Below are 24,936 nucleotides of genomic sequence, written 5' to 3'. Positions count from 1 at the left end.
GTAAAACAAAACAAAACAAACTCATAGACATGGACAGCAGTATTGTAGTTACCAGAGGGAAAAGGGGGTGTAGGGGATAAAAAGGGCAAAGGGGGTCAAATACATGGTGACAGAAGGAGACTAGACTTTGGATGGTGAGCATACAATGAAATATACAAATGATATATTATATAAAATTGTACACCTAAAATTTATATAATGTCATTAACCAATATTACCCAAATAAATTTAATTTAAAAATATATATAACAAGTAGCTTTCAACTCAAATAGTTTCAAGTTCAGCTTTTAAAAATTTAAATTATTTTCTATTCACTGGAAAATTTCTAAAGCTAGACTTTGAAGTCTGCTAGACACATTAGATGTTTAAAATACAAGTGAAAACCAGTTACACCTATATAATATGCAAGCAATTGACTTTTCATTTTTTTGTTGTCTTCTAGCAAAAGTTGTACAGAAATGAGGAATTCGATAATATCTCTAATGGCAAATTATAGAACTTTTTCATTAACATTACTTAAATAAGTCAAAGCATATTTCTAAGATTTGTAGCATCAAATGTTTCAATCAGACTAAATTTCACAATTTGTCTAAGTTCCGTAGTCCTATAAGGTAATTTACTATTTTGTTTCTACAGTCAGAATCAAAAATAGCATGTTCAATTTGGTAATCTTAAAAGAAAGTAGATACAGTGAATAAAATTTTAAGTGGGCATTTAATCATTTTTATCATAATATCCTTACAATTTGCAACTCAATCAAGAAAACAACACATACTATGTTTTCAAATGTATGTGTTAAAAATTCAAAAGTATAAAATAGGAAATGTTGCTTAAAATAAAATATTGTAATTATATAAATTCAAATATAGATGTAGCTAATAAAATCACTTAACTACTTTCCTTAACAGTTCACTTCAAAATGAATAAATATATGAGTAAATAATTTTTTAGAAGTAGTTGAGGAAAATGAAATATCTACAAAGATCTATAGCTGCACCCATACTGGTTTTCTCTTTCCCCTTTGCTTCAAATTCATAGATGATAAAATACAAAATTAAATTACTCTGTTCTTCATCTGGCCTTGATCATATTCAAAGCCATTTATCTAAACTAGGCCTTCTACATAATATCAGGGGCCAAATCCTAAAGGTATCACTTTACCTCACTGCAGAATTTCCCCAGGCTCCATGCTTGTCTGTGAGAATGTTGATAATTTTCTGGATTAGTTGAATTGCTGTCACATGGTCTCGATATTTAGCTGCTCTTATCAAATGGTCACACATCTTCTCATCTTCTCGCTTGTCTGCAGAATACTGGGCACAGAGTGACTTGAACAGAAAAAAGAAACATCTATTAATCCTATAAAAATATGGAAAAAAGCTTTAAAATGCATCATGAAATAATCTTCAATATGAACTGAACCAACCAAACATTTAAAGTTACTTTTATATCCCTCATTGACTGAATTTACTAAGATTTAGTGATATATTATCCATACAACAATTCCCCAATAAATTATTCTCTGAATCTATTTATAAAATACACTCAGAAGTGGTCAATATTTTAACAGAAACCTGAAAAATTAGAAGCAGCTAGTCAAGGGAAGATGCAAGGCCCCACATTACAGGTAGCATTACAAAGCACTCCAAGCAAAGTGAGTAAGAGAAAGAAAAACATGAGTTAGGCAGCTGCGCTATTTAGTACTGTGCAGTTATGCTAAGGAGTTTAGTTTGATTCTAATATAACGTGATACTAGTAGAAGTTTTTAAGCAGTGAAGTGTTGCGATTTATATATTAAAATGATCACTACAGATGCCATTTAGAGAATGGAATATAGTAGGATAAAAGAAAGAGAGACCAGGTATAAGGCCACAGCAGAGGTCCAGAAAAGTGACTATGGGCGGCTTCCAATAGTGAACAGCTAGTTCTCAACACCTTGAAAAAATGAAAAACAAACAAACAACAATAACAAAAACCAGTAAGGAATTTTAAACCCTAGCTTTGCAAAATGGAGCAGCAGCACTAGAGTCACCTAGAAACTCAGGGAAAATGCAGGATTATAGGTCCCATTCCACACCTACTAAATTAGAATCTGGATTTTAATAAGATCCCCAGGTGATTCATACATTATTGGTCTGTAAAGTACTGTCTTAAGACATCATCAGTTTTGCCAAAAAATTTTAATAATCTCAATCACCAGTTTTCAAGATGTTTATTTCTTTTCTTCTGGAATTCAGATACTCCTGGTATCATGTTAATGCTATCCCACCTAGTTAGTTAATTGCTTAAAACAAAAAAGCAAAGATTAATGTATACTTGATTCTTGATTCTATTCATATGGTCTATTGAAATCCACCCTGCCAAATACAAGCTCACATACACATGTACACACAACCTACGGTAGGTAACAAAAATGTGATGTTGGAACAAATATAACAGACTTATATAAGTGATATGCATTGTGCTACCTGCCTTTGCTACGGTATACCAGTTATACCTACAAAGATTGTTGCCACATACTGCCCCCAGCACTGCCCTAGCAATGAGAGGCCCCTACTTTTCCTAAACCAATGAGAGTAAAACCCCTCCCACACTGAAAAATTGGCTCAGGGAAGGGCACTTGATATAACTGGTGCATTAAATGAAAAGGTCAGGATTTTTATTGGTACTTCCTTCCTTCCTCTTAGGGTGTAAAAGAGGAAGCCCATAATTCCAGAAGTTCTGAAAGCTCTCTCTGCACTATGAGGGAAGCTAGCCTGAGAATGAAGCCAAACCCAAAGGGATCAGAGCCAGGAGCATTATATAGAAATACAGAGCTTATTACAAATGGACCCATGAATTTCTGGATCATAGACCAGCATATCTTTAGGCATTCTATGACACTTTTTATGAGAACCTATAATATCCCATTCATTCATTGTAGCAGTGTGAACTAGGTTTTGTATTCCTAACACAAAAGCAACCCAACAGACATGGTGTTTATGTATATGCAAAAAAATTAAATTATCTCTTAGTCTGTGCAAAACACTTGGCTATGGAGATCAAAGGTTGGATTATCTTGATAGCCCCTGCCCTGGAGAATTCCCATTCTGTCTAGATTGGGAGGAGGGAAGTGGTAATAAAAGTATATCATTCACATTAAATCACTGAAGCTACAAATGCTTTTTAACAGGAAGGCTTGCAAAAACTAATGAGAAATATTCAAAATGCTATAAAGAAAGAAAAAGAAAGATTTTGAGAAGTCATTTCTGGATGGGAATAAAGAGAACCTAAAGCAAAGGCAAACCAGAAAAATTTCAGGAAGGGAAAAACAGGACAGTTTGATCCAAGTATAAAATACAAGTTAAAAAAAAAAAAAAAAAGCAATTCTGAAATACATAATGAACTGCCACTAAGAACCAGAGTACTATATATATGAATATGTAGTGTGTGTGTGTGTGTGTGTGTGTGTGTGTGTGTGTGTGAGAGAGAGAGAGAGAGAGAGAGAGAGAGAGAGAGAGAGTGTAAATGTAAGATTGGGAAGAAAAATAAAAATCTGCTTGAAGTATCATCCTCGGTAATATCTCCTGTCAGACTTGAGCAACTAACTCGAGCTCTTCTGTCAAACTGTCCTCATCTGTAAAATGAGAGGATTATAATGGCTCTAAAAATTGGACAATTAGGAGATTTGGGACCTCTGAGAGCTTAATTTTTGTACACTGGTAAGAGAAACTAGTTCTTTTATTTAAACCTTCATGTGGAGAAAATAAATCATGTTAGAAACTAGATTAATTTATAAGAGATTAAATGCAATTGTCACATGCTATATTAAAGACTGAGCCAAACAAACCAGAGGATAGTTCAGCTTGTCAAAAATATGATTTGAACAAATAAAATGATTAAGAAACACTTAAAGGGTAGGGGTAGAAAGAAACAAAGAAACAGTAGTTTAAGTGAAGATAGTGAATTACTCAGTGGGATAAAATTGTCAACTGCTGTGTGATATTTTCAGAGATTTACTCCAGAACTAGGCAGCACTTTAGAGGTTATATCAAATCTATCCCAACCATATACTGAAACATGTAGGATAAAAGGGTAAACATTTGCAGAATTTTTATACCCACAACATTCCCTACTATATCCATAATCTGCCTTTGTCTAACATCATAAGAGAAAATTTAAATTATTGATGGAAAATAGAAAATCACTGGCTTATATACTCCCCTGAAATACCATATGACTTCATATTAAATGGTACTAAAATCACAAAGAAATGCATTATTTAATAGCCTATTATTTCTACCTTTTTATTCATATTAAAATAGTTTAACTTTACCAAATAACATTTTATAAGCATTTGATAAGCTGTAAAAGTTTTTTCTTGAAAGGGCATAATCCTAAAAAGAGTCCAAGGTAAGCTAAATAGTAAAATGGTTTAAAGTGTTCTTTAATGGATCCTCCTTTACAATTTAAACAGCAACTTTTCATATCTGACATAAAATCTATAGATATAAATCACATTAAGGGGCTATTCTTTCCTGATTATCAATCTCTGTCTCATTGTGGAACATTAGAGTCACATCTGACCTTAAAACATGATAAAAGGAAACCAAACAAGAATGTTTTGTAAAGATATAATGAACTCATATCTATTTTTTAAAATATCTTTAAAATGTAATTTGAACACATCCTTATTAAAAACCAATAATATTCTATGTGTGACATATCAAAGTCCAGTACATACAGATCATGAATATCTCTGCTTCAAGATCAAATCTATGTTACTTACTGGTGGGTTATATATTTGTGTATGTGTGTGTGCTTGTGTTTAAAGACTAACTGGAGGTATTCCAAGAAACTCTACCAAAATGTGCCATCTATCAATAAAACCAAGGGCAGATCTAATACTTTCATTCAGTTTTACTTTATGTCAACTTTTCTGTTTTAAGAAACACATAAACTAGGTAATAGGATATCACAACAATAACTGCAAAAATATCTGAATCTAAAAAAAAAATGAAACAAGTATCTTGGGAACTAACAATTCAAATGTATTTGATTATTGCTAAAGAAATCTGAGATTTATTACCAAAGCATTAATAAATTTAAAATAACATAAATAAACCCACTTCTTAAAAGATCTTCATTTACTTGCAGAGAAAATATTTTAAAAAATAACCAAAGGGAGAAACAATTTAGACTGGCCATTTATAACTTTATTCTGGCTCTTTAAATGTAAATGAATAAAGGTAACATCACATGTAGTCTTTCCTTCCAGATGCTACATCTCTACCTAACTTTACTATCAGTCCTTTGCATTTTCAGAGAGAAGTGAACGTCAAATTGAGCAGATTCCTCCAGTTTCCTCCTGTCAGCTCGCTAATCATCCTTCTTGGTGGTCAAGACTTTTTTCTTTATTATTCCCTACTAGAGGCCCGGTGCATGAAAATTCGTGCAGGGGGAAGGGGGGAGTAATCCCTCAGCCTGACCTGCCCCTCTCACAGTCTGGGAGCCCTCAGGGGATGTCCTAATCCACAGTCTGGCCTCTAGCTGCGGGAGGTGATCGGGCTGATCAGGGGAAGGAGCCGCCCCCATCACCCCACTGCTGCTGCTGCCTCTGGCTTCCCTCTGTGGGAGGCGACCAGCTGATCAGGGGAAGGTGCTACCCCCATCATCCCACTGTTACTACCACTGCTGGCCCTCGCAGCCACCGTGGCTGCCAGCCCTCCTCGGCCCTAGCAGCCACTGCAGAAGACATCTGGTCTATCCAGTCTAATTAGCATATTACCCTTTTATTCGTATAGGTTATGAAACTATGGCATTTTCTCAAGGCTTTGTGAAATTTATCTTGGCAATATTATTCACTCCCATATTACCTACTATTATCAATTTGAGTCATGGCCAGGTGGCTCAGTTGGTTAGGGCATCATTCAGTACATTAAAAAGTTGCAGGTTTGATTCTGGGTCTGGACGCATTCAGGAGGCAACCATCAAAGTCTGTCTGTCTGTCTCTCTCTCTAAATAAATAAGAACATATCCTTTGGTAAGGATTAAAAAAATATTTAAGATGGTAATTTGAAGGAAAAACTAATAGAGAAGAGAAAATTAGATAAAAAGATATATAAGTCTAAAGGTCCTTTTGATTATTTTATTTAATATTCTCACCTGAGGATATGTTTGTTTTTTTTTTTGGGGGGGGGGGGTTAATTGTATTTAGAGAGAGGGAGGGAGAGAAGAAGGGAGGCAGAGTGAAACATCAATGTGAGAGGGAAACATCAATCCGTTACCTCCCATTCACGCCCTGATCAGGAATCAAACCTAAAACCTTATAGGAAGGCAATCCAACCAATTGAGCCACCTGGTTAGGTCAAGGTCCGTCCCTTTTGATTCTTTATCTGAATAGACAGTGTGAAAAAATATCTGAAAAGTTGCAAAATAACTGGAAATTAAATAATTCATATTGAAATAACTTATGGATCAAAGATGAAACCACAAACAAAGTTAGAAATATTTGCGAGAATTGGCTAAAGCAGCAGTTAAAGAAAAAATGTGTAAGATAGAGAAAGATATAAACAAGTGGAAGAATATACCGTGTTCATGGATTGGTAGGCTAGCATCATTTAAATGTCCATACTACCGAAAGCAATCTACAGATTCAATGTAATCCCTATTAAAATACCAACAGCATATAGAACAAATACTCCAAAAATTTATATGGAACCAAAAAAGGGCAAAGGATTTGAACACACTTCACAAAGAATATACAAATGACTAATAAGTACACAAGAAGAAACACTGAAATAGAAACCACAATAAGCCATCACTATATATCCACTAAAAGGGCTGTAATTAAAAAGACCAACAATACCAAACATTGGCAAGGATATAGAGCAAATGGAACTGTCATACCTACCTAGCTGGTTGGAGTGTAAAATCCATAACTACTTTAGAAAATTATTTGGCAGTTTCTTGTAAGCTTAAATACAGGGTGTCCCCAAAAATGTATACACACTTTGAATAACTATCAAGACAATGTTTATTAAAATACATTTTATTTTCAAAATGTTATAGAATCTACAGAAAAGTGTTTGTACATTTTTGGGGGCACCCTCTATGTCAGGCATCCTCAAACTACGGCCCGCGGGCCACATGCGGGTGTTTTTGCCATTTTGTTTTTTTACTTCAAAATAAGATATGTGCAGTGTGCATAGGAATTTGTTCATAGTTTTTTTTAAACTATAGTCTGGCCCTCCAACGGTCTGAGAAACAGTGAACTGGCCCCCTGTTTAAAAAGTTTGAGGACCCCTGTTCTATGTAGTTACAATAGCACCTAGCATTTTCACTCCTAGATATTTCCTCAAAAGAACATATTTACACAAAATATATTATATGAAAATGCCCCTAGTTCTTTTAGTCATAAAGCCAAACACTGGAAATGACCCCAAATCCACCTATAGACAAGTAGATAAACAAAGTATTACAACTCAGCAATGAAAAGAGACAACTGAGTGATACACACAACAATGTAGATGAATATCAAAAACTTTATGCTAACCAAAAGAATCCAGACATTAAAGTACCTACTACATAATTCCACTTATGTGAAAGTGTATATTACATGAAACTATCTATAATAACAGAAACTAGGAATCACAAGGGAATTCTCTGAGATGATAGAAATTATAAATATATATATATATCACAAACAGGAGAAAAAATGTATAGCTTCGATTCTATACTAATAACAGAGGAATATGCAAATTGGCTGGGATGCCGTCACGTAACGACCAATCAGGATGGGGGTGGGGCCGCGGCGGAGAGCTCTCAGCACGCCTGCGTCAGGGGTCCAAAGGGCGCAGAGAGGAAGAAAGAGCAGACAGGCAGTTAGGGGGATCAGGCCAGGAGGGGAGCACAGATAGGCAGTTAGGGCGATCAGGCCAGGAGGGGAGAGCAGATAGGCAGTTAGAGGATCAGGCCAGGAGGGGAGAGCAGATAGGCAGTTAGGGTGATCAGGCCAGGAGGGGAGCGCAGATATGCAGTTAGGGGGGTCAGGCCAGGAGGGGAGCGCAGATAGGCAGTTAGGGGGGTCAGGCCAGGAGGGGAGAGCAGATAGGCAGTTAGGGGAATCAGGCCAGGAGGAGAGAGCAATTAGAGAGATCAGGCCAGCAAGGGAGAGCAGTTAGGGCCATCAGGCAGGCAGGCAGGTGAGCAGTTAGGAGCCAGTGGTTCTGGATTGGCGAGAGGGATCCCAGATTGGAGAGGGTGCAGGCTAGGCTGAGGGGACCCCCCCCCCATACACAAATTTCATGCACTGGGCCTCTAGTATGTAAATAAAATAAAAAATAAAAGCACAATGAGGTACTATTACAGAGCTAACAGAATGCTAAAATAAAAATCACTTATCAATTTTTATGAAAATGTGAATTAATAGGAACAGCTATACATTGCTTCACTTTTGCAAAACAGTGAACCAATATCTATAAAAATAAAAACATGAATACTTTACATCAAGTAATTCCACCCTACCAAAAGGCATGAGCATGTATACCAAAAGGCTCATAAAATAGTCAAAGCAGAATTATTCATAATAGTTAAAAACAGAAAACAATCTAATTACCAATCAATAGAAGAAATTATGACAAGCTAATGGTCTACTCATGTAATGGCAAAGTATACAGCATTGAAAATAAAATAGGAAAATGTGCCCTAGCTGGTTTGGCTCAGTAGATAGAGTCAGTGGGAGCACTGAAGGGTCCCAGGTTGAATTCAGGTCAAGGACACATGCCTGGGTTGCGGGCTCGATCCCCAGTTAGGGGGTGTGCAGGAGGCAGCAGATCAATGATCCTCTCTCATCATTGATATTTTGATCTCTCTCTCCCTCTTCCCTCCTCTCTAAAATCAATAAAAATATTTTTAAATGAAAAATAATAACCATTTTTAAAAATAGGAAAATGTAGCAGCCTGAATAAATTTCATGACCATAATGTTGAACTGAAAATACAACATCATCCCTCTGAGGTTGTGGGTGGAAAGAGATCAACCAAAGAACTTGTATGCTTATATGCAGAGCCCATGAACACAGACAATAGGGTGTTGAAGACCTGAGGCGGGGGGGGGGGGAGGATTTAGGGGGGACTGAAGGGAGTCAATGGGGGAAAAAGGGGTACATATTTTCAACAATAAAGAATTTTTTTAAAAAAATCATAAAGTAATTACATAGGGTTTCCCAAAAAAAGTATACACTTAAATAGCTGATAGCTCAATTCTGAAAATGAAATGTATTTTAATAAACACTGCCTTTATAATTTTTCAAAGTGTATGTATACATTTTGGAACACCCATATAAAATAAAGTGCTCTTTTCTACCTCCTCTCAGTTTGGCCAATAATTTTCTACAGAAATTAGGGGGATGGAGGAGGTGGATGTCCACTGTTAATAAAATAAAATGCAGTTCCTTTGTAGAGTAAATGGAATCAAACTACACATCATTCCATCTCAGGACATATATTTCTACCTTCTTTCTTTCTCATGGCTACAAACAGAGTATTACATTTTAGTTAACTAAACATATTTTATAATAAACACTTAAGTGTAATACCTTACTTCCCAATTTGTCTGAAAGTCACACTATAAATACTTGTCTCATTGGAAAGCATTTAAAAGGGAAATCACCTAAGGGGCAGAAAATTAAACAACTTTTTAATATTTCACTTTTGGAGGTTTTTGCACTTGATCCTTTTAACTAAGACTTAAAGTCAAATTTGAAGAGAAAAAAAAGTTATCCACAGAAATCTTACAAAGACTCTTGAAAAGCAGACTTAGAAAAATGAAAGCTTAAAAACCTCTACAGCAACGAAAGTCAACCAATGACATTGTGTGACAGCCACCTTTAATTCTGAAGTGATTCCTCTGTCATCCAACGACTCAAAGTATTGATTTCTCTCAGCATGAAAAAGCCGAAGCCAATGAAACAGATATAGCATCATCCCACCCGATAATAGCATTCAAGGTTAAAACAGGCAGAACACTTATCAAAGTATCTCTTCCATTTCTTACTGTTTTAATGGATGGATGCAATGTGTTGGGTTTTTATCTCTATAAACTGCAGTCTTTAAACAATATTTTTAAATAATTTGAAGAACAGGTTCTGATTTTTTACTATAAACTGTTTTAAAATGTCTTAAAATGTTTTAAAATGTTTTTAGATAATTGTAAAAGCCAGACAACTCTAAGAAGGCTATAGTTTCTACTTGTGTGTCAAATACACACATAATATTGTGTTTTTATTATTTCATTAGTTACTTATTAACAATAAACACACCACAAAATCCTCAGGTAAATACTAAAAGCTGATTTCTTCAAAAACACGTGCATACATCATATATCAGATATAATATAATAAGCTTTTCAGAAGTATCAGGTAAGAATAGACATGAAACAATTAAGCCAGTGCCATGCATATAGTAGTAATACCTACACTTATTGTAGGCTTAGTCAAGAAGTTAAACTACACAGCAAACAGTCCATTTCTTCCACCACTCAGTGTTGAAAGACGGGAATAAAAATAATTACAATATGAGATACTGCTAAAAGAGATATATATTGTGTACTTGGGAGAAGTCAGAAAGAACTATTTAGAATCAGGGAGGGTTACACAGAGGATTTAAAGATTAAATAACTGTTCACCAAGAACAAACAGCTCTTTTAAGATTAAAAATAAAAATAGCATCATATTAGGCAAAAATAAAAAACACAACTAAGAGAACAAACTCAAATAAAAACCTTTTTAAAAGGCAAAGATAACAGTAGCAGAATAAGACATGTAATATGTAATTACTAGAGCCTTTCTTTTTAAATATCCTGATATGTGCTTGTTTATATTTTCTTTGGGTGCCTAAAATATTTTTACCCATTTCCTTCATAAAAAAATGTTCCTCAAAGGTTTATGTAAAACACTTAACACTGAGCCAAACCAGCTAAGGCTGAGCCTAGCTTTTAATCTGGCCACAATCAAGAAGCTATAATAGAAAGTGAGACGAGTTGTAACACATTCTGGAAGAATCACTAAAAATAGTGCATTCCAGACTGAATACACCAGATATTGGAAATATACCGAGAAGCATTATCATTGCATTATCCAGGTGTAGAGCATATACCAGAACATATATGGTAGATTGGGGTGGGAATTTCCCTTCACGAATTTGATGGCTCAATTGTCAATGAACCTGAAAAAGGCAAAGCTTGGACTAAGAAAGAACCAATATTCTTTTCTAAAACTGGAGACAGGTGGACCTGAGCTATAACAAGAATGAAAGTGGTCAAAGAAGCGAGATGAACTAGCCCCTGCAACATGGCAAAAGTACAAGGGCAACAGAGAAAGAGGTCAAGAAAGGGTCAAGCAAAAACCTCCCATCAGAATCACAACCTATAAATTCCAGGAGATGCCACATCCAGTACTGAGTTTTATTTTCCTTTGTGATGACCTTCTACCATTGCTGAAAAGCCACCTGTATGACAGTAAGAAGTAGCTTCCTGAGCTCTGACATGGAGTGGTCTGGATGTAGGCCCTGTGGCAGAGATAAGAGTCCCAGATGACCTGTGTGACATATAAGCATTCTTTGGAAATTGTCAGAGATTACTTAGAATAGAAAAATGAATGCTCTCTATTTTATAGAAACAATAATAGATGCATTATTGAACACTTAAATATGCCGTCAGAGTAGCAGGCACTTTGTCATATCCCATTTATTCTTCAGAAAATTACTGTAGGTAGGTACCATTATTATCCTGATTTTAAGATGAGACAATGGAGGGAAATGGCAAGTAAATTGATGCTCAAGGTGATGCAACAAAGGCTTCTCTATTACATGAAAAGCAGTAAGTGTCAGCTGTTCAAGCTGGATTCAGAAAAGGAAGAGAGGCCCTTGAGACTTCACTGTAAACATTGCTTGGACACTGAGACTTCAAATAATTTCAAGCCCAAGCCGGTTTGACTCGGCGGATAGAGCGTTGGCCTGCGGACCAAAGGGTCCCAGGTTCGATTCCGGTCAAGGGCACGTACCTTGGTTGCAAGCTCCTCCTCTGCCCAGGCCCTGGTCAGGGCTCGTGCAGGAGGCAACCAATCGATGTGTTTCTCTCACATTGATGTTTCTCTCTCTGTCTTTCCCTCTCTCTTCCACTCTCCCTAAAAATCAATGAAAAATTATCCTTGAGTGAGGATTAAAAAATAATAATAATAATAATTTCAAAAGGTTAATCTATGTTTTACAGACCACAGTAAAGCCTTGGACTGTGTCAATCATGAGAAGCTATGAGTTCCATGGAAGGAAATGGGAGTGCCTCAGCACTTGGTTGTCCTGATGCATCACCTGTACTGTGGACAGGAAGGCACTATCAGGACAGAATCATTTCCTACAGGCTAAGGTGTCAGAACAGGGTGCATTTTATCTCCTCGTTTAATTTGTACCAAAAAACTAAACATATAAAACACTGGGCTGGACTCAGAAGAAGGAAGAGTGAAAATTGGTGGAAGAAATATCAGTAATTTAAGATATGCAAATGACACTATCTTACTGGCAAAAAGAAACGATAATATGAAATGACTTCTGGTGAAAGTGAAAGAAGAAACTGCCAAAGAATGACTGCATTTGATTATTACAGAAAAAATATACAACTATAACATAGACAATGAAGACACTTAAATTTTTTATAGAGGTTGCTTACCTTGCTTGATTCTGTCATCAATTCAAATGGAGACTGCAGCCAAGAAAGCAAGAGAAGGATGAGACTCAAAAGGGCAGCAAGGGAAGAATTAAGAAAGATCATCAAGAGCAAAGAGGTGTCATTAGAGACCAAGGCTAAGATCATTCACACCCTCATATTTCCAATTCCTATGTACAGATGCCAAAGTTGTAAAGTGAAAATGGCTGACAGGAAAACAATGATTCATTTGAAATGTAGTGTTGAAAGAGAGTTCTACAGATACCCTGAATCACCAGAGAGACAGCCAAGTAGGTTCTAGAGCAAATTAAGCCTGAAAAAGGCAAAAAAGACAAAAGTGAAGCTGTCCTACTTAGGGCACATCATAAGTGGAACAACAAGGTGATGTCTCACTTTCTCTCTCTCTGTGTGTCTCACTTCCTCTCTAAATTCAATACATACATTTTTTAAAAAAATAAATGAATTGCCCGGATGGCATGGCTCAGTGGTTGAGTGTCAACCTATGACCCAGGAGGTCACGGTTCGATTCCTAGTCAGGGCACATGCCCAGGTTGTGGGCTGGATCCCCAGTGTGGGGCATGCAGGAGGCAGTCAATCAATAATTCTCACTCATTATTGGTATTTCTATCCCTCTCCCTTCCTCTCTGAAACCAATAAAAGTATATATAACTAGAGGACTGGTGCACAAATTCATGCATGGGTGGGGTCCGGACAGCCCGCCTGGATGGGGGCCCATTGGGGCTGGGCTGGCGGGGGATGTAGAAGGTTGGCTGGCCCTGCCCCTGATCAAGGTGGGGGAGGGGGGCCGACTGGGGGCCAGGCTGGCCAGGGGGGGACTGCAGGAGGTTGAGGGGGGCTGATCGGGCCGGTTGGCCGCCGCAGTGAGCGCCATAGCGACTGTTGTTCCATCGTTATGGTCGCTTGGCTTTTATATATATAGATACACACACACACACACATCAATTCTACTGTTCCATTAAAAGATGACGAAATTCTTAATTAGAAAGAAAATAACTCAACAAACAGAACTAAATGAATATTTCATAAACGGATATACTATCCCTACTTCAGCTCAAAGACTGTATCATAATCATTGTGGAAACACCAAAGCATCTCTACTAAAGTCAGGAACTAGAAAAAGTGCCCATTAAAAATAAACCTCAGAGGGAAGGTAGGGGAGTGTTAGGGTAAGGGGGAGAGATCAACCAAAGGACTTATATGCATGCATATAAGCCTAACCGATGGACACAGAAGCATGAGGGGGAGAGGCAATGTGGGGATAAGGACACATATGTAACACCTTAATCAATAAAGAAAAAAATTAAATAATAAAAAAATTAAAATTTTAGATTAAAAATTATGTAATGTCTTCCATTAAAAGTTTTTAGATAATGCTAACATTATCTAAGTAATGCAAAAATTTAAGAGTACCAAGAAGGTATTCTAACAAACACCCATACTTTCGGTAAAAGAAATAAGAAATGAGACCTAGCTGGTTTGGCTCAGTGGATAGAGCGTCGGCCTGTGGACTGAGAGGTGCCTGGTTCGATTCCAGTCAAGGGCATATACCTGGGTTGCAGGCTCAATCCCCAGTAGGGGGCGTGCAGGAGGCAGCCAATCAATGATTCTCTCTCATCACTGATGTTTCTCTCTCTCTCCCCCTCTCCATTCCTCTTGTAATCAATAAAATATATATTTAAAAAATAAAAATTTTTTTAAAAAAAGAAATAAAAAATGAGAGATGAAACTACAAAGAGAACCATGAGAAGTAAAAAGCTAATCAGAAAACAGTGGGTAAGAAAGCCAAGCAGAAAAAGAATTTCTTAATGGAGGAGTTGATCATCAATGTCCAATGATGCAGAGATCAAGGGAGATGAGGAGTGAAAAAGAGCACTGGGTAGTATAATTAGATCATTAATGACAGTCAAGAGAACATTTTTAATGTATTTGTTCCAGGATTGAAGATGAAAAGGAAAGGAGAGAAGCCAGGTAGCAGGACAAGTAAAAGGGGGTGAGAAAGTAAAAACACCAAATAGTTTGACAAATTGAAAAAGCAAAGTCAAAATGGAAACTTGGGAATTCCAGCAGCATTGAACATGGTTATCCAGCTTCAATATATGATAATTAGAGGAATATAAATATATCAACACAGAAGCTAAAACATACTTCCAGAGAGATCACTCAAAAGGGAAAGAAAAATAACTCCCAATGTATTAAAATAATATATGCCTTGTTAAAGAAAACCACAGAGGGCAGTTAATGATTATAAAGATAGCCAATGACATCAAGTAAAAATAAGACCTTTCAATCAAAACTACTCATAACAGTAAGAGGCCTATTTCATACTTAATGAAGGCCCGGAACTAAAGTTCACGGTATTCTTGAAACAGGTATCAAGGCAGATCTCCCAAGTAACAGAAGCGCATCACCTAAGGATCTTTTTCACATTAAGAATCCTATTAGAAAGAAAACACTAAAAGGTAATTGAATTTCCCTCAGTTATCTTCATCTCTGTCAGCTCCTGCTATAATAACTTACTCTCCAGAGCAGAGATAACTCAATTCTGTCCAGCAAGCATATGTTATGAATCTCCAAAGCAAACTTGTCTAAATCATCCTGATCTTCTATCAAGGTTGGCTGTGGATATGAACTCTGACAGAAAGCAAACAAATTTATTTTTATCTTTTCAATAATTCACTTCTTCATGCTTTGATGGAAGAAATCATGAGACAAATACATAAACTGCAGCTATGTTATAAAGTCAGATGAAATGGTTTCCATGACTTAAATAAAAACATTTAATTAAGAAAAGTTAGCAGTATATAGCAGAATTGGTAAACTACCTGAATGTTCAAGTTGTATCCAATAGTTTGAGGTAAAGAAAAAAATACTATCAGTCAGATGCTACCTATAATGATCTCACAAATAATATCTCAACTATTTCATCCTTGAGTAGCTTTTAGTAAAACATACTTTAGAAAATAGAACACTAGAAAATTCATTTCCAAAATAGAATGTACGAATAAATAACAGTTCTTACAAGAAAATGTATTTCCTACCTGTATTCAATAGAAATCAAGAAAAATAACCTACTAAAAATAAAGGACAACAGTAGCAGTAATCATGTGGTTCTTAATTTAAGTTATAATCTACAAAATAACAAGTTTATTCAGAACATAAATGAGTCTAAACTCAAGTAATTAATGAACCTACCTTTCTTCTGAAAAGCTAATTTAGATTTCTCAAATGAAGATACTGACTTGGCTATGCATGGTCTTTTAATTCTACAAGACTAGTCGCAAAAACAATGATAATAATAACAGTCACTAACACAGGTTTACAATGTGTTTTAATCCACATTATATAAAATTTTACTCTCCACAAAACACCTTCAATTAAGGTTCCATTACATCCATTTTACAGAAGGGAAACTAAGACTAAGAGAGGTTCAGTAAGTTCTTCCTAAGACTTTGCCATGATAAATTATGGAGCCTAGAACCTGAACATCTTTCTAGCTCCATGTTCCTGCTATAAAATAACTCTTGCTAACACAATTTAAAACTTAGGTTACCCTTCAACACCACAGAGAAGCTCAAACATTGTAGCCAACAATGTTTCTTACAATTTTTTAAAGTAAAGTGTGCTATTGTGTATTTTATAGTTTAAACTGCCTATTCTTTCATTTCAAGCCCAATCAGCAAATTTTGGATTGAGGAACTCAAAGCTGTCATTTGAAAGCCACCAATCATGGCTATTTGAAATACTATTATAAACACTCACTCTTGCTGGTCAGAGGGTAGAAAATAGTTCTGCCATGGCCTTTCTCACTTAATTTAATTCTTTATATTTCCATAGAGAACTAGCATTCACACTTTTAATCAGAAACAGAAAAAGAATTCAAATGTGTAGGCTGTAATTGGCATTCATTTATTGAACAATTATTTACTGAGCACCTACTATGTGTAAGGCAATGTTCCAGGCACTATGGAGAATGTGATAAAAAGACACCATAAAAGGAATAGTGAAGTGATTAGTAAAGATAGAATAGGATTTCAATAAAAGGTCAAGATAGGAGAGAGTAGCCAATAGCATTACATATGGAGATGAGGTTTACTAAAAGGAAAACAAAGACAGAAGAATGCTGGGTTAGGTTACATTGAGGTCACTGGTAATCTCAGGAAGTTTCCAGAGGGCGTGAACAGTAGAGACCTGGAGAGTATTATGTTAAGCGAAATTATACAGTCAGGGAAAATTAAGTATCACATGAACTCACTTATATGTGGAATATAATGAACAAAATAAACGAATGAACAAAACAGACCCAGAACATAGAAGGATGGAACAGACTGACAAATCTCAGAGGGAAAGGGAAGGGGGATGGGGAGAGATTAACCAAATAAGTTGTATGTATACTAGAGGCCCAGTGCACGAAATTCATGCACTGGTAGGGTCCCCAGTGGCTGCCGGCTGCCGGCCAGTGCCTCCCTCCTTTCCCGTCCCCCCCTTCCCCCCGCCAGCAGCCTACGACCACCACTGGCCGGGGCCTCCCTCCTTTCCCCTAGCCGGCACCGTCCCCTAGTTGAACTCCCAGACGAACTCCCAGTCCAGGGGACAATTTGCATACTACGCTTTTATTATATAGGAAAAGGATATGCATAACTCATGGACACAAATAATAGTGAAGGGCTTGGGGGGAACGGGGCTGACGGGAGGGGGGGAGTTGAGCATAGAGGGGATCCAAGGTGGGGGCGGGGAAGGGAACATCTGTAATACTTTCAATAATAAAGATAAATTAAAAATTTTGGCAAAAGAAAAAAATTAAGCACATGTGGCAAAATGTTACAGTTACTGAATCTAGATGATGAGTATTCATTATACTATCCCTCCTATATATATATTTATCTAAACTTCCATGATAAAAATAAATAATATATACAAAACTCCCCAAAAAAGTTGCATTAGCTTAATGATTGTATAATGAGCAATAAGAAAAAAAATGGATGAAACACAATAGAATCTCTAACAAACATCAGATTGTAATATATGATAGAGTCTTATCTCATACAACACAAAGAAAATTGTTTCATATTTTAAAAATTAAAGATCACATCCACAGAAAATCTAGAAAAGAATATGTGCGGAAATATTTAAAGGGTCTTGAAATGAGAGAAAAAAAAAACTTAACCTAATAATAATGAAAGCAATGATAAACAAAAAATTTTTAACTAAATTATATTAAAATTTAAATGACTATAAATGTATAATGAAAAGTACGTTGTGGGGGGAAATACAACAAATAAAACAAAGGTTAATAGATATAAAATATAAAGCCATTTTATAAATCACTAAAAAAATTGTGAACATTTATTTGGTTTGCATGAACCATGAAACAAATTAGGTAAAGTAAAACAATCATAATGAACAAATGTTCATGCTCACTAGTAGTAGAAGTAATGTATACTATATTTATCACATTGAAAAGTATCTAATTATAGCAATAGTGCAGTGAATGTGAAAAGAGTATGACATGAAAAGGTCTACAAAGAAATTCTGTGTATTAAGATACTCAAAAGAGCTCATACTCTTCTGGTCCCAAATTTTCATTTATATGACTAGCTCACCTAAAAAGTCAGAAATTCAAATAAAGATTTATGAAAACTGATATTCCTTAAACCTTTATTTGTAAGAGTAAAATATACAGAATTTAAGTTATCTAAAAATAAAGAATGGTAAAATTAATTGCTTCATATTTATATTGGGAAATAACACAGCTCCTACAAATCATGTTTTCAAAAAACTTGCAGGAATGGCAAATTGGTCACAATATATTATTTTAATATTAGATTTTTCTTAAAGCATCCTTTTAATTCTAAGTTCGTGAGTGGGTCCTATCAGTGAAGAGTGAACAAGTAAATGAATGAGTGTATGTGTATTTCAAAAAGACTATGGGGTAGCCCTGGCCAGTGGGGGTCAGTTGGTTGGGCATTATCCTGTGCACCAAAAGGCTACCTGTTGAATTCCAGTAAGGGCACATGCATAGGTTGCAGGTTAGATCCCCAGTAAGGAGCGTGCAGGAGGCAGCTGACTGATGTTTCACCCTTCTCTTTCTCTCTCTCTCTTTTCTCTCTCTCTCTCTCTTTCTCTCCCTCCTTCCTCTCGCTCTAAAAAAAAAAAAAAAAAAAAAAGTCAATAAAAACGTAATAGAGTATTAAAGGCTGCCAGAGAGAGACAGAAAGTTACCTACAAGGGATCTCCCATCAGATTACCAACTGATTTCTCAACAGAAACACATTAGGCCAGAAGGGAATGGAATTAAATATACAAAGTCATGCAAAGCAAGGGTCTGAATCCAAGAATACTGTACCCAACAAGGCTATCAATCAAAGCTGAGGGTGAAATCAGGAGCTTCACAAACAAAAAAGGACTAAGGGAGTTTATTACCACCAAACCAGCAATGTAAGAAATGCTAAAGGGTCTGCTTTAAAAAGAAGAAATACGAAGGGAAGAAGGAACACAGGGGTAAAGAATAAAAATGGCGACAAACAAGTACCTATCAATAATAACTTTAAATGTAAATGGATTAAATGCCCCAATCAAAAAACATAGGATAGCTGAATGGATAAGAAAACATGACCCATATATCTGTTGTCTACAGGAGACACACATCAGAAAAAAGAACTCACACAGACTGATGGTGAAGGGATGGAAAAAGGTTTTTCAGACAAATGGAAATGGAAAAAAAAGCTTGGGTAGCAATACTTATATCTGATTAATTAGATCTCAAAGTGAAGGCCATAACAAGAGATAAGGAAGGCTACTACATAATACTAAAAGGAGCAATTCAACAAGAAGCTATAACTCTGGTAAACTTATACACACCCAATACAGGAACACCCAAATACATAAAAAGTCTTCTGGAAGATACCAAGGGAGAGATTGACAACAATACAGTCATAGTAGGGGACTTTAATATCCCACTAACACCACTGGATAAATCCTCTAAAAAAAAAAAAAATCAGCAAAGAAACATCAATCCTAAATGACTCACTAGATCAGATAGAATTGACATCTTCAGAACATTTCATCCCAAAGCCACGGAATATACATTCTTCTCAAGTGCACACGGGACATTTTCAAAGATAGACAATATATTGGGGAACAGGCAAAGTCTCTTCAAATTCAAAAAGTTAGAAATCATATCAAGTATCTTCTAAGATCACAGTGGCATAAAATTAGAAATCAACTACAATGAAAAAAAAAAAAAATCAAACACCTGGAGGCTAAACAGCATGTTATTTAACAATGATTGGGTTACCAAAGAGATCCAAGAAGAAATAAAAATCATCATGGCAACAAACTACAATGAAAACACAACAATCCAAAATCTATGGGATAAAGTGAAAGCTGTCTTGAGAGGGAAGTTCATAGCTCTACAGGCCTACCTCAAACAAACAAACAAACAAAAAATAGTAATAAGTAATCTAACCCTACAACTCAGAGAGTTAGAAAGAGGGCAACAGGAAAAGCCCAGCGTAAGCAGAAGGAAGAAAATAATAAAGATCAGAGCAGAAATAAACAACATAGAAACCATAAAAACAATACAAAAGATCAACAAAACCAAGAACTGGTTCTTTGAAAGGTAAACAAGATTGATGAACCTTTAGCCAGGCTCACCAAGAAGCAAAGTGAGAAGACCCAAATAAACAAAATCAGAAATTAAAGAGGTGAAGTAACAACTGATCCCACAGAAATACAAAGGACTATGAAAAAAAATAATATGAACAACTCTATTCCAACAAAATGGACAACCTATAAGAAATGGGACATATTCTTAGAAAAATACAAGCTCCCAAATCTCAATCAGGAAGAATCTAAAAACCTAAATAGGCCAATAACCACCAAAGAAATTGAAGCAGTGATCAAAAATCTTCCAGCAAACAAAAGCCCTGGTCCGAACTGCTCTACAGGGGAGTTCTACCAAGCATTCAAAGAACTAAAACCTATCCTCCTCAGATTATTCCAAAAAATTCAAGAGGAAGGCACACTTCCAAGCTCTTTCTATGAAGCCAGCATTACGCTAATTCCAAAACCAGATAAAGACACCACAAAAAAAGAGAACTACAGGCCAATATCCTTGATGAACACAGATGCTAAAATCCTCAACAAAATTCTAGCAAATCAGATCCAGCATAACATTAGAAAGATCATACACCATGACCAAGTGGGATTTATTCCGGGGATGCAAGGATGGCACAATATTTGCAAATCAATAAATGTGATACATCACATAAAAAAACTGAGAGATAAAAATCACATAGTCATATCAATTGATGCAGAAAAAGCATTTAACAAAATCCAACACCTTTTCTTGATAAAAACTCTTGGCAAAGTGAGAATAAAGGGATCATACCACAACATAATAAAAGCCTTATACGACAAACCTACAACCAATATTATATTCAATGGGCAAAAACTAAATTCATTTCCCCTGAGAACAGAAAAAAGACAGGGATGTCCACTTTTACCACTCCTATTCGATGTAGTACTGGAAGTGCTAGCCATAGCAATCAGACGAGAAAAAAAAACAAAAGGCATCCAAATTGGGAAAGAAGAAGTAAAAATGTCCTTATTCACAGACGACATGATGCTATACATAGAAAACCCCAAAGACTCCATCAAAAATTTACTAGACATAATAAATGAATTCAACAATGTAGCAGGATATAAAATTAACACCCAGAAATTTATGGCCTTTTTATACACCAATAATGAACTCACAAAAAGAGAAACTAAAAAAACAATCCCATTTACCACTGCACCAAAAAAAAAAATTAAGATACCTAGGAATAAACTTAACTACAGAAGGGAAAGACCTGTACTCGGAAAACTACAGGACATTGAAAAAAGAGATAGAGCAAGACATAAACAAATGGAAGAACATACCATGTTCATCGATTGGTAGAATCAACATCATTAAAATGTCCATACTACCCAAAGAAATCTACAGATTCAATGCAATCCCCATTAAAATACCAACGGCATATTTCAAAGATCTAGAACAAACTCTCCAAAAATTCATCTGGAATAAAAAAAAATTAAAAAAAGAACCCGAATAGCCACAGCAATCCTGAGAAAGTTGGAGAAATCACAATACCAGATATCAAGCTATATTACTAAGCCACTGTTCTCAAAACTGCCTGGTACTGGCACAAGAACAGACATATAGACCAATGGAACAGAACAGAGAACCCAGAAATTGACTCAAGCCATTATGCTCAATTAATACTTGACAAAGGAGGCAAGAGCATACAATGGAGTCAAGACAGTCTCTTCAATAAATGGTGCTGTGAAATTTGGTCAGATACATGCAAACAAATGAAACTACATCACCAACTTACACATACAAAAAAAAAAAACAAACAAACTCAAAATGGCTAAAGCACTTAAATGTAAGACAGGAAATCATAAAAACCTACAAGACTCCAGAGGCAGCAAAATAGCAGACATATGTCATAGCAATATCTTTACCGACACAGCTCCTAGGGCAATAGAGACTACGGAGAAAATAAACAAATGAGACTACATCAAAATAAAAAGCTCTGCACAGCAAAAGAAACCATCAACAAAACAACAAGAAAGCCCACTGCATGGGAGAACATATTTGCCAATGCTATTTCAGATAAGGGTTTAATCTCCAAAATTTACAGGGAACTCATACAACTTAACAAAAGATAAACAATCCAATCAAAAAATGGACAAAGGACCTAAGTAGACATTTTTCAAAAGAGGACATACAGAAGGCCAAGAGACATATGAAAACATGTCAAAGTCACTAATCATCCAAGAGATGCAAATCAAAACAACAATGAGGTACCATCTCACACCTGTCAGAATGGCTATCATCAACAAATCAACAAATGACAAGTGCTGGAGAGGATGCAGAGAAACAGGATCCCTCTTGCACTGCTGGTGGGAATGCAGACTGGTGCAGCCACTGTGGAAGACAGTATGGAGTTTCCTCAAAAAGTTAAAAATAGAACTCCCATTTGACCCAGTAATCCCACTTCTAGGAATATATCCCAAGAAACCAGAAACATCAATCAGAAAGGATATATGCACTGAAAGGGCAGAGCAGGACAGCACAAAATGTACTGTACCCTCCACCCTGTGTAACTATATATATGACTCCTTTTTCTTAGAAAACCGCGAGAATGTAACAATTGCATGAACCTACCAATAGGAATGTAGAGAGGTGGACTCAGTCCACTTTAGGCAAGCTGCCCAGTGTGCCTTTGTGTAACTGGACCCCTCACCCTACCCCTGACCAATCATAAACACTCTCCCTGCCCACTGCTTGAGACGCCCTTTAAAGCCTTTATTGTGGCGAGAGAGGGTCTCTTTTTCCCCGGTGAGCGCTGGAGATGAGAGCTCGTGCTAGCACGAATAAAGGTTCTCTTGCAGTTACAGCGGGTCTTGGCTCCTTCCTGGGGGGTTTTTGGGGATTCTGAACACTGGGCATTACATGCACCCCTATGTTCACAGCAGCACAATTTACAATAGCTAAGATTTGGAAACAACCTAAGTGCCCATCAGCAGATGAGTGGATTAAAAACCTATGGTACATCTACACAATGGAATACTACACCATTATAAAAAAGAAGGAACTTTTACCATTTGCAACAGCATTGATGGAACTGGAGAACATTATGCTAAGCGAAATAGCCAGTTGGAGAAAGATAAATATCACATGATCTCACTCATATGTAGGATATAATGATCAACATAATTTGATGAACAAAAATAGATCCAGAGACAAATGGCAGGGGAGGTGGGGACGTTATAGAGCAACCAAAGGACTTGTATGCATGCATATTAGCATAACCCCGTGGTTGGCAAACTGAGGCTCGCGAGCCACATGCGGCTCTTTGGCCCCTTGAGTGTGGCTCTTCCACAAAATACCACGGCCTGGGCTAATCTATTTTGAAGAAGTGGTGTTAGAAGAAGTTCAAGTTTAAAAAATTTGGCTCTCAAAAGAAATTTCAATCATTGTACTGTTGATATTTGGCTCTGTTGACTAATGAGTTTGCCGACCACTGGCATAACCAATGGACACAGACACTGGGGCGGTGGGGGCTTGCCCGGGGTGGGAATAGTTGTGGGGGGGGGAGTCAATTGGGGAAAAGAAGACATATTTTAAACTTAAGATAATTTAAAAAAAAAACTTGGTAAAAAATAAAAGTTTAAAGCCAAAATAAAATATATTGCAGTGTAAAAAAAAATGTAATAGAGTATAATGGCACTTTTGTACTACTTTTGCAACTTCTTGTAAGTCTATAATTATTTCAAATTAAAGTTTAAAAAAAAACAATGGGATAAATAGTTGTTACAGCTGACCAATGGATGATTTTTTTTAAGATTTGTTTTTTAATATTTAAAGAGGTATGTAGGAAGATGGAGAGAGAGAAAGAGAGAAACATCTATGTTCCACTCTCACATCGATCAGTGCCTCCTGCGTGCCTCCTAAAGGGGATCAAGACTGCAACCTGAGCACATGCTCTTGACCAGGAATGGAGCCAGCAATCTTTCAGTGCATGTGAGGTTGCCCAACCAACTGAATCACACCAGCCAGGGTGACAATGGATTATTTTTTTTTTCATTATCTTATAAGCTTTCTATAAAAAATATGTATCACTTTTACAATTAGGAAAATAAAAATTTATTTTAAAGAAAGTCAAATAACCATCAATCAGAAAAAAGGCAAATATTTAAAAGATAAATTTGATAAATCATCATCATTAATTCTAAAATTGGTAGTTTAAGTCTCTAATATTTGTCAACGTGCTTCACATTCCTTCAGAACATTCAAGTGTATATATTGAATAATATATTATTTCAACAACAAAACAGTTCATAATACCATGAGGTCTATAGAGATATAAAGACAGAGACCACACTGGGTTATTGTTCTGAGATTTGGTTTCTCGTTCAAAATCATTGATTTACTAGCTATGTGAACAAGGCTAAAGTAAATCACATTCTCTCAATCTATCCTGCATACTTCACATATCTGTCTTGGTGGTGAAATGAAAAAAACACACACACTATTAAACCACTTATTAGATGAGATATTAGAGCAGCCACAGAGCAACGTGGGCATAACTCTGTATCAGACTACTTGACCTCGGGTCCTAGCTTCACCACCTATTAGCTGTATGACATAGAACAGGTCACTTAACC

General features: G+C 36.2%; 1 protein-coding gene across 1 annotated transcript in view; it reads right to left on the bottom strand.

The window, feature by feature from the left end:
* LRBA (LPS responsive beige-like anchor protein) overlaps window positions 1–24,936 on the bottom strand; it is a 564,845-nt gene that overhangs the window by 315,174 nt on the left and 224,735 nt on the right. The window contains exon 36 of the mRNA XM_054717692.1: window positions 1,162–1,328. Within this exon, the coding sequence (XP_054573667.1) occupies window positions 1,162–1,328 (167 nt within the window). The remainder of the gene's footprint in view (window positions 1–1,161; window positions 1,329–24,936) is intronic.

The sequence above is a fragment of the Eptesicus fuscus genome, chromosome 6 (assembly GCF_027574615.1).
Source record: "Eptesicus fuscus isolate TK198812 chromosome 6, DD_ASM_mEF_20220401, whole genome shotgun sequence".
In the NCBI taxonomy this organism is placed as follows: domain Eukaryota; kingdom Metazoa; phylum Chordata; class Mammalia; order Chiroptera; family Vespertilionidae; genus Eptesicus; species Eptesicus fuscus.
The sequence above is the reverse complement of the archived record's forward strand: the minus strand, read 5'-3'. Positions and strand labels throughout refer to the sequence as shown.